Consider the following 11,530-nt stretch of genomic DNA (forward strand, 5'->3'; position numbering starts at 1 on the left):
CATCTTAAGAGTCTTTCTGAATATTCTGGTAAAAATTTGTATTATTTTAAACAAAATTAAAATATAGAAACTACATAAATGATCTAAATTATTATTATTTTATCCATTTGTTAACTTTTGGGTTATTTCAGCTTTGGCTACTCTCACCTACCCTGTTTTCCCATCAGTAGGTCACTTAGGATTTGCACCTTTCATCGATTATCTAACACACAGCTGTCAAACTCCAGGCCTCGAGGGCCGGTGTCCTGCAGGTTTTAGATGTCCTTGATACAACACAGCTGATTTAAATGGCTAAATTACCTCCTCAACATGTCTTGAAGTTCCCCAGAAGCCTTGTAATGAACTAATCATTTGATTCAGGTGTGTTGACCCAGGGTGATGTCTAAAACCTGCAGGACACCGGCCCTCAAGGCCTGGAGTTCGACACCTCTGATCTAACAGCTTAGTCACACTTGAGTGAAAAAAAGATGCCAACCTTCTTGCAAGTTGGAAAAAATCTGATTGCATTAATCACTTTGCTGTTGGAGACCGATTGGAAGTAGTAGCGACCACTTTCACTTGCAAGGAAATTGCACGGGTCAACTGGTGGGAGGCAGGCTTTCTCTAAACAATCAGTCCGACTTGGACTGAATGCAGTCACTCAGCCAGAAATAACTGTTGTCTAATTTATAAACACACAGATTGCCAACATGTTGAATTTACTCTGAATTACTACGTGACTGAGGGCAAGTCGTCTGTTACACATCAGGGGGTTTGAGTCAACTTGTTGCCAAGTGGTTCTATTGTTGTGTTCCAACATAAAAGCACAGTCACCGAGTGCCTATGCTATTTTGCAGTTAAATCGCAGTTCTGCAGCAACTATGTCAGCTGACTTGCACCAAAATCACTCTGAAGATGGCAGCTGACTGCGAGTGGTCACAGACCTGGTCCCCGCCATTTCAAAGGCGATGAGTTTGTTAGTGACCCCATTCACACACACATACAAGCTTTTTTTCTTTTTTTTTTTTCAATATAACTCGGGGTTCAGTATCTTGACATTCGAACCACCCCAAATGGCACAAACATTTTGGTTGTGGTGTGGTCTCCCACTACAGTGTGTATAACCATTACCCCTAGAAATTGTGGGTTGTGTATAAAATGGGTGTAATTCTTAAATAGGTAATGCAATACTTTTCTTAAAGGCCTTGAATTAAAGCTGAGTGTCTGTACTTCATTCACATCTTGATTGCTCGATCTTAAATAAAAATCTATTACGGTGGTGCACAGAGCAAAATAAACTGCAACACTGTCCAAACTGTGCCAGTCAGGCTCTGGTTCACATCTGTATGACACGGCACAAATGTTCCCAAATGTTCTAGCCCTGCTCCTTATCTACCACTCTGAGCAGAGAGGTAAGAAGGCCGTGTGTATGTGAGCTCACTCACATGGGAAATGAACCGGCAAATCAGGACGAAATGAAAATCAAACGAGAGGGGGTCGACGGAGAAAGGCAATTATCTCTAATGAACAACGTTTGTCCCTAGCACACAGTCTCAATCAGATCAACCCTCCTCCCCTCAGTCTCTATTTACGCTCTCTGTTCCCATCTCCATCACAGTACTTGTTCCTCTGCCTCTCGCTGTGCCCTCCCTTCCTTTTCCTGTCATCACCCCATCCGCTTCACAGAGGGACTGCGGGATGCTGGAGGAGTACAATGGTAACAGGTGTCTCATCATTGCGCTAATAACAGGCCAAGATGTCCACACATATTTTTATAACAACCAATGCAGAGATGACAACTCCTCTACCATTCCCTTATATTCAGTCATTTCACGGGTGAATCACCAGGCATAAATAATTCTTGAGACGAATGCCCACACAGTTGGCACAAATGACCAAATCTTCCATTTAACACCAGTTCAAAACTTACATAAAGCTAAAGCTCGAAGCAGTATGTGTTCTTTTTCTACCCTCAGAGAAAAAAAACAACAACAAAACAATTCCATCTTCTGCTTTACTGTCACACTGCAAAAGAAGTCCTGGCATCGAAAACTGTCTGCAGAGATTATCGATAATACCTTAACTTTTCCTCTTAACCCGTATCCAGCTTGCAGTACATATACAGATGCATCGAGCAGATCACACTGTCTCCTTACACCAGTAACGATCTCTCATTCATCAGCTGGAGACTTAGTTCGGCGCGCATAACACACAATTGCACAAACAATCTTCCACACTTAAACAAACCCCAATGAAGCATGTAACTGGTAGCTTGTGCCTGGCTGTACGCTTGTTAGAGAGATATCAGCTTCTGTTTCTCTGTATTACTGTGAGCAAAGAGAATGCAGCTGCTTCCCATTATGTGCATAGGTGGCTGCTCGGGATGCGTGTGCGGCGGTATTCATAATCATGTTCTGCAGTATCACATGGCAAAATGTGTTTATGTTGCAGGTGCAGACTGAAAGTGAATCCATTATTACAAGAGAACAGGCTCCCATGATGTATGAATAAATCAATATCTAAGCCGTAACCCCTGCAGCACCGTTTATCTAGAACAGTGCACGTGTCATTGACTTCACCCTTTTATCCAAACCGCTTTACAATGTCAAGAGCACACATACTTTTAGCAGGTATTAAATCCTGTCAGTGTGAGTGCTTTTCAAGCCACCGATTTCTTTTTATCTACTTTTTTGTGTGTACAAGTTGTACGTGGGTGTGTGTTTGTTGGGTCATTACCCAGTCAGCCTGAGGACACAGAAGCCATTATCCGAGGGAGTCTGGACACTAAATGTTTGATAAGCCTCTAAAGCGGATGTCCTGTTTCTCCTCTCATATAATACACATGTCATGCATGCAAACATGTGTAATCTAAAGTCGCAGCTACAGTTTAAAAAGAAATTAAATTTTAGTTCCCCGGAATTGCTTTTTTCATAGTTAAGACAGTAGGATGATAATAATAATAATAATAATAATATTAATAAAATCCTCCCCTGTATGTTTCTGCTGCAGCAGAAACCGGAGTGTAAACGTGTTGGCTCAGCAAAGCACTGAGAGATGCCGAGCAATGAGTCATGTAGCAGTCTGATTAGCTTGCTTTCCTTCCCTTCAAATCCAGAGTTTGTTAGAATCACCCGTCTGTATATCTGTACAAATATATATATATATATATATATACAATATATATAAAGAATAAACACTTGAAAGTCTTGATGGTATTTTCTGTTTATTATCAAAATAGCTGTAAATTGTATATAAATCCCTCTTTAAAAATATCAGTAATATACTGGTAGTTGTTACTTGGTACTAAAAGCATTACCTTACGATTATTCTTCTTAATGCCTCAACCCGTGACCTTAACGGCAGTAAGTATGACAGTTTGTGTAAATATTAAATCCTTCATTTAAATGTTACCTGGCCACTTTCCCTCAGAGGAGATCTCTGAAAGCTGACATTTTCAAAGTGCAGGCTACCACAGAGGAATGTCACAAAATATTACACATCCTGCTGGTTTCTGGGAGCAGTAAAATGGGGGGCAGCAAGTCTTCTGGCAGCTTGGGGATTCCATCCAGGACCTCGAGATTTGGCAAACAGGAGAAAACACTGAAAATGAAGAGAGACAGAAAATGAGTATAAATTAGTTTATAGATACACAGACATTATCCTCTAGAGCAGACCTGGGCATTGTATGGCCTACAGGAAATATCCGGCCCTTTGGTTGTCTCCAGGTCGATGGGAAATTAGGATGCACACATAAAAAAGTACACATCACACAGTTTGTCCCACTTCAGTCACCAAACACTCTTTGAATAACTCCCCGTTAGAGACCAACTTAATGTTTTTTTGCAAAATCACAATACAACTGTTGCTTTTATTTTGAAACTGCAGTTTTTTTGTTTTGTTTTTTTAAACAATAAACTTGGCATTACAGTGTTAGGGACTGCATTTTGAACTGAACACGCAAAGAAATACAAGAATGTGACAGATGAAGAGCGGGAACAGACATCTGAATCTTTTATCCAGGGATGGACCAGTCAAGACCAAGATTGACCCCCCACTAAGTCATTCTCTGATGGGGAGTTCATAAAGACTTTGGTAGACTCTACTGTATTAAGGTAAACAAGATGAATTGAGGAAGTTGTGGGAAATCTGGAGCTTCAGTCTGAGCTTTTTCCTACTGGGCTTAATATGAGAGCTGTGATGTCCAACACAGCCACTGGGACAACATAAATGTTGGCGATTATAGAGGAACTGGCAGCAATGCACTCAGTTAAAGGGACTACAACAGGGAGTGATTTGTTTGTGGAAGTGAGTGGATGTTTGGATAGGCGGGGGCTGAAATGGGACAAAATGATCAAAACGTGATAAATGTTGGTGTTTTTACTTTGCCTATTTCACATATTCACATTCTATTTGTAACCAGTAGTGGTTTAATTAATACTAAGCAGAACTGAGTTCAGCTTCTGGTATAGTCTGCTTACTGTGCACGGTAGTCCTGAGTGAAGGTCACTGGGTTGCGGGTCAGGTTCAGGGAACGGAGTGGGCTGTTCCCCAGAGCTCCCAGTCCCCCCAGGGAACCAATGGCGTTCTCAGACAGACAAAGGTGCTCCACTGCGGGGAGCTTTGGCAGCTGACGCAGACACACCAGGTGGTTACGGTGCAGGTTTAACACTCTGCACCTGCCCATGGCAAACACAAATACTGCTTAACTTTTTGTTTCGTGCCAAACAGTACAGCACAGACAAGCATACATAAGAAACAAAAGAAAGAAGGTAAGAAAACACTAATTAGCACGCAAACAGTCCCATCACAGGCTGAACAGAAGGAATATCACATAACCTTCACTTATTTGTTCAAAAGCACTGAGCTACTATCTTTAAATAACATAATTTTAAAAAGTGCAATGTGAGTTTCAGAAGCTGACTTCAACACTAAACCCACGTGGCCAACGTTATAAAAACAATGATGATTAATTATAGAATATAATATTGTTTGACAGGACATTTGTCTTCATATTTAACAGCTAAATGGATTTAATAAAGCTATAATGAATGCTGTAGTAATGTCAGTCAGATTAATTTCAATTTTGGACTATATCTATCTATCTATCTATGTATCTATCTATCTATCTGTATGTATGTATGTATGTATGTATGTATGTATATATACATACATATATATATATATACATATATATATATATAGAGAGATATATAGATATAACCATTTGGAATTTCACAGTATGTAATATTCATAGTTTCTCCAGGGAGCTGTTCCAGATGAGGGTGTTGTGCTGCAGCTTGGGTGTCATTTCATACCTTGGCAGACGTACAGAACTCAGGCTGGTGAGGGAGTTGTCAATCAGTTGAAGTTTCTCCACTCGGATCAACCGGCGGAGGATCCGGAGGAAATTTTCTTGCTGGAAGGGATCACCCAAGTCCTGATAGGACAAATTTAACTCCTGAGAAGAGACAGGCGGTAGAGGTGTCAGAAGCAATCTTTGTTGCCCTCTCCTCCTCTTCTTCTCAGTTTGCACCTTCACTTCTTTCCTTTCCGCAGCTATGTCTTTGCTCTTCTGTGCTATATATGGCATCTTTAACATCACACACCCACACATATCCTGCATGCTAGCTTACCAGACAGTTTTCCCAGTTCTCTTGAAGCCTCTCCTCCCATCTCTGTCCTTGTTCCTCTCTTCTCCTGCTCCTCCCTCTCTCCAAACAGATGCCACCCCTCTCTTTTAGATGTAACTCATCTTCTGATGGCCCTTTGATTATAATGTAAAAAAATTTTTTAAAGTCTTTAACAATCTTCACATTATTATTCATCTGGTGAAGAAGCTAAATTAAGAGACTCGCAAGTAATGAAAGAAACACAAAAATGGCAGCGACACAGCTTCTTTAGAGGTTTTCTAAAACGCTTCATGAGCTAGAAAACTACAATTTCTTTTCTATTGCTCTGGTTAGGTTACTGAGGTGGTTTTCTCACATCAGCCACACACCTTCTCTAACCCTGGGGCACGTCAGCTGGTCACCTGTGACATCACACTGCTCCAGGCCATGCCACAATACAAACTGGAACCGACTTGATGGAAGCTGATGAGAAAAGATGAAGAGGAGAACAGGGTGACAGACAAGATACACAAGAAATGTGTTACTATCTGACCACTTCATTAGGTACACCTGTTCATCTGCTTGTTAATGCAAATAGCTAATCAGCCAATCACATGGCAGCATTTAGTTATGTAGAAACGGTCGAGACAACCTGCAGAAGTTCAAACAGAGCATCAGAATTACAAAGAAAGGTGATTTATTTGACTTTAAAAGTGGCATAGTTGTTGGTACCAAATGGGCTGCTCTGGGATTTTCAACACAACCATCTCTAGTTTACAGAGAATGAACTGATAATTAATACATATCCAGTTAGCACCATTTCTTTGCCTTGCTGATTTCAGAATTAAGAAGAGAATAGCCAGGCTGCAACAGAAACTCAAATAACAACTTTTTAAAGCCAAAATATGGAAACTGAGGCAGATACTGATGTTGACATGGGTTCACCAAAACTGGACAGCAGCAGATTGTCAAAATCTTGCCTGACAGGTCTTAACCACAATTTGGTGTGAATGATGTAGAAGCATGGAACCATCATGCATTGTATCAACAATTCAGGCTCCTGTTGCTGGTGGTGTAATGTGGGAAATACTTTATTAGCACACTTTAGGCCCCTTAAACTGAGCATCATTTAAACATCACAACCTACCTGACCATTGTTGTTGACCATGCCTTTGTAACCATTGTGTACCAATCTTCTGATGGCTGCTCACTGTACTCACATGGCCTCCATAATCTCCACATCTCACTCCAATAGAGCACCACTGGGCTATGATAGAATGGGAGATTCTCATCATGGATATGCGGCCGACAAATCTGCAGAAACTCTCAGAGAATTTGGTCAATATGTACCAAATTCTCTGAGGAGTGTTTCCAGCACCTTGTTGAATCTGCGCCACGAAGGGAAAAGTCCAACCTGGTACGAGCAGGGTGTAACGCAGGTGTGGGGAACTCCAGGCCTCAAGGGCTGGTGTCCTGCAGGTTTTAGATCTCACCCTGGGTCAACACACCTGAATCAAATGATTAGTTCATTACCAGGCCTCTGGAGAACTTCAAGACATGTTGAGGAGGTAATTTAGCCATTTGAATCAGCTGTGTTGGATCAAGGACACGTCTAAAACCTGCAGGACACCGGCCCTTGAGGCCTGGAGTTCCCCCACCCCTGGTGTAATGCATGAAGTGGCCAGCGAGTGTAGATTTCCTTCCTTGATTAAATACGTAAATAAGTGCCATTCGTGAATGCACCATTCTGCCAAGTTTCAAAGCTATGATATCATCTGTGACACATATGCAGTCACAAATCTGCAGACACCTTTCAGTGAGGTGTGTTGTGCAAATGACACCAGTTATGAGCCATATTCTCCCCCCAAGTTTAATCACATTCCCCTCATTGATAGTCAAATTAATTTCAGCTTCAAGATCAGGACAGTCAAATAACTGTTATGTCAATGGGCAAAAAGAGAGCGATACATGGGAATCGTTTAGAAGAACAGGAGACACAATTAAGTTTAATCTACCATGGTTGCCCATTAGTCCAACATAAACTTTATTCCCCGAGCATTCACAGAGCATGAAGCTAAAATCAGTGGCTCATTTATAAGACTATTAACCAATACTGCTACCTGTGAAGGTCGACAAGAGCCGCTACAGTTTTATTATCCTGTAATGACACCTTGTCTTGCTGACATCATCCTTCTCTTTCCTCTCTTTACGTATCAGTGCATGCATTCTTTCCCCAGTTTAGCCCTACCCCCCGTCTACAGGGCTGTGTATCACATCAACTGTATAAAATCAAATAGCAGCTGTTGCTCATAGTTTCATTAGTAAGTCTGTGAATCTACTTTCATCTTCTAATGATAAACATTAAAATATTTTCCATTTATGCATTTTTTTCCTCAAATGAAGACTATTTAAAAGTCATCTTGGGATATTTATGCAAATATTTATCATATGAAATGAAAAGTTATGATCCTATGTTGACTGTTTTTGGGATGCAGCAGCCTTGACCTTATCAACCCTTTTATACTCATCCTGTTCACTCTTACTGTGTAACTCTCCACTCCCTCCGCCTGGTAATCTAGACACAGGAATGACCCAAATCCAGCTAACTGTTGCTCCTCCTTTTCCAGACTCTCCAGTGTAAATGTTTTCTTAAAGGTTTCTGAACAGTGTGGGAGACAATAATGGACGTAATCTAAATGGGAAGTGCGTATGATTCATTCCCTTATACAGTCTTTATATCACAATATCTGACAACATCTAAATACATTAATAATTTAAAAAAAAAAGCATCCCTGTCTCTACTAAAGCAGGAGCATTAGTCATGCACGCAGCTCAAACCAGAAGGCCTTTTTCTTTTGCAAATAATTATTTAAAGATGCTATTTTGCTGCAGGATTTTAAGCAAAACACTTTGAAGTTGTTTAAGACATGACATACAGAGGGGTTTCTTTTTTTTTCAGCCCAAGTGGGAGAACTCTGCATGGAACATAAGAAGGATTAGGTGAGGAGTGATTTTTCCCCCCATCTTTCTTAAATCACATATCAGCGAGAGTAAGAGAGTGAGTGAGAAAACACTCTGCACAGCAGTCTAGGCGAGAGGCCAGTGGCTCGAGGGTAAAACAGCGAGTGCAGAGAACAGACTGAGAATATTTTTCAGCTCAGAGATGGCTAAAAGAGAGAGGGAGACGGGATGAAATGGAAGGCTGTTTAAGATGAAGGAAGGAGGAGGCAAAGGAGAATTTGTGAGGGAAGGGTAATCACAGGTTTATCCAGTGTGTGCGTGTCACTTACGGGTGTAGATACTAGTCCAGAGTCAGGACTTTGGTCCACAGACAGAGGTGTGCCTGTAACCCTGAATTCAGAGCCATGGGATGAGTGGGATTTGGGGAAACTGCCAGTGAGTGTGTTCACACCTGAAGAGCTGAGAAAAGGTGGAGAAAAAAATAAAAAGAGAGACAATAATTATCCCATCTTCCATCCCTGTTTGAAGTGGAGCTGTTCTTTGGTAATGTAATCCCTGGTGTGTGCTAAAACCCTGACCACCGGCCGAGTGGTTAGGGTTACACTGAACTGGGCCCGACAATGCAGATTAGGACCCGTTGCCATAGCTCCAGAGGACACCTGAGCAGGTGCTATTAGGTTATAATAATCTGTGTCGGCAGGGGGTAGCTGGACCCTCTATAATTGATACTGCATGCCCTGTGGCGGTGTGCTAAATAGTTATCATACAAAAGAACTGCGTAGATGATACTATATTTATTTATTTATATTTAATTAAATATATATAAATTAAAGGATTTTTAAATGTTATACCTACGTTTTAAGCTAAATTGGCTTCGTTTTTTTTTCTTACATATTCGAGGTCCAATAAAAAATATAGAGAGCAAATAAACCGAGGGTAGTAATAGAGACTATTACTGTGATGAACTAAATGAAATGCCAGGCAGAGGTAAGACGACTGTTAAGGATATTATCTCAAATTTTCGAGTTACTGACTTCAGTCTAAATTTCGACGACTTTTTTAATTTTATTGTTATTATATTTTATTTTTTCAGTAGAAACAAGCTTCCACATTTCATTGTAGCCATATGGCTATGTCACTGAGGGCTAAAGCCTTCAAGTGTTAGCAATGGCATTAATGAAGGTTTCTCTTTATTTAGGTAGAAAACCTTAATTAATGGGCAAATAATTTCACATCACACATGCACTGGATGAAAAAGCTACACTGACGGGCGTCACAGAGTGAAGCTGGTGTCTGTCATGCAGACACAGCTGATTCGCCTTACCTTTCTGACATGTCCCAAGAGCCTTGTGATGAATTTTCCCGGCCTTCTTTAGCACATTGCGGACGGCTCGCTGTAGCCCTGCAGCCCCGTGGCTGTTACCCATGGAGCCCGCTGTGTTTGTTAGGATTCACCCAGCGAGAGTTGACCGTCCTGCTGGTCGGCTGTGGCTCTGCAGAGAGAGACTGACAGCAGTGTGGGCCCAGAGCCGGAGCTGCCAAGGGCGCTGCTCAGGCTTATCACTCAGGACAGGTAGAAATTAGAGCAGAGTGCGCGTGAGGGCCGCACCACGCGCTCGTGAAGCTGTTATTCAAAGTTCAAATGGATTGTGACAGCTAGTATAACGAAGGCTTTTCAAAGGTGACAAAATCACAAATAAGCCTACTGAAAATGTGACCTAGTGATCTCTAGTTCTTTCTTTCTTTCGTCTTTTTTGCCACACAGGCTCCTCCTCTCGTTTTCTCAAGAAAATGCCTGCCCAAGCAATACCTCGACATATAACTATTTACAAAGTGTGTCAACTCTAAGGCAGTTTACATATGTGTGTAAATTATTGTTAATGTTCACTCGGTATTGTAAACCTTTTGGAAGGCTGACCATGCATTACATTTTGTGAGTTCAATTGTAGCCACAAACGTGATTATTATCCCTCCTGCTGCTGGCACGTGGAATAAATCTATAAAGCCAGACCAAACAATAAAACGAAATTCTTAAAAACAAATTACTTTGCATCTCTGCAAGTATTTAACCAGCAACTGTCCAAATAGACAGTAGCTAGAGAAAAGTCTTTGTATTTTCTTGTAGTTTCTGTACACTATGGGCAGAAGAGGTAAGAGAGGAGCACACAATGAAGGTATATGGAGCAGATATCATCGCAGCTCGTTTAAGACGTTTAGATTAAGAATACCTTGTTAAACCCGTGGACTATTGTTTCTCCATAGTTTAGCTTATTGAGTTTAACATTTAATAGTGAATCTCGCTTCTCACAGTTAAGTGAAAACACTAGGAACTGCTCAGCAGTGTGGAAATGAGTCCTTGTAACTTTGCATAGAGCTTTGGCTTATTGTTAGCTGATTTAGTGCTTCCGATGGACAGACTCATTATATGATGATCTTTCTTAATAACTTTAGTTGTATTTTTTTAAGCCAACTTCATTTTGTGTGGCAAACGTAACAAAAGATGTGCACATAAATGTTACATATAAACAAAAGGAAAATATTTTTTAATCAGGATTCTTTTATTCTATTTAAGATATATTAAAATACCGACAGTTTCCTGAGTACCTGATAGTGATCATGACCAGCAGCATGACCAGAGCACAGGTCTCACTCCCTTCACCAGCTACATGATCTGTGTGCATGTGTTTTGGAGTTTGCAAGTGTTTTGGATTTTGCAAGTGTTTTGGAGTTTGCATGTGTTTTGTCTCTAGGGGGCACCGTAGGGGTAGGTTATGCAGGCTTGAAATAATTCCAAGATGCCTTTGCTGGAAAATGTCTGGCTAAACTCCAAAGGCTTCAATAACTAAAGCATTGCGTGTTTATCATTCACTCACTCGTTTCTTAAAAGACACAGCTGGAGCTGGTTTGGCGCATTAGTGGTTATGCAGCTTTAGAATTAGGGAAAGGTCTGTTGTTTACAATCTGCATAAGCTGTCGTGTCC

The 11,530-nt window shown here is 40.9% G+C and overlaps 1 protein-coding gene across 1 annotated transcript; it reads right to left on the reverse strand.

The window, feature by feature from the left end:
• Positions 1 to 3,183: 3,183 nt before the first annotated feature.
• LOC146374015 (uncharacterized) lies at positions 3,184 to 10,154 on the reverse strand. The gene is made up of 7 exons (XM_084949888.1): positions 9,874 to 10,154; positions 8,879 to 9,008; positions 5,978 to 6,071; positions 5,613 to 5,743; positions 5,295 to 5,437; positions 4,458 to 4,655; positions 3,184 to 3,579 (listed from the first exon to the last, which is right to left on the reverse strand). The coding sequence occupies exons 1-7, from the start codon at positions 9,882 to 9,884 to the stop codon at positions 3,462 to 3,464; spliced, it is 825 nt and encodes a 274-aa protein (XP_084806014.1). The 5' UTR covers positions 9,885 to 10,154; the 3' UTR covers positions 3,184 to 3,461.
• Positions 10,155 to 11,530: the final 1,376 nt, after the last annotated feature.

This window comes from Perissodus microlepis, chromosome 14, assembly GCF_051167445.1.
Source record: "Perissodus microlepis isolate ML-2025 ecotype Zambia chromosome 14, ASM5116744v1, whole genome shotgun sequence".
NCBI lineage: Eukaryota > Metazoa > Chordata > Actinopteri > Cichliformes > Cichlidae > Perissodus > Perissodus microlepis.

Bases quoted from the DNA above. Each gene is read 5' to 3' on its own strand.
- LOC146374015 (XM_084949888.1), bottom strand. The intron at 6,072-8,878 runs GTAAGTGACACG...TTTTCTCATCAG, and splicing joins CTGGACTAGTATCTACACCC to CTTCCATCAAGTCGGTTCCA. The intron at 5,438-5,612 runs GTAAGCTAGCAT...GTCTCTTCTCAG, and splicing joins AGAACTGGGAAAACTGTCTG to GAGTTAAATTTGTCCTATCA.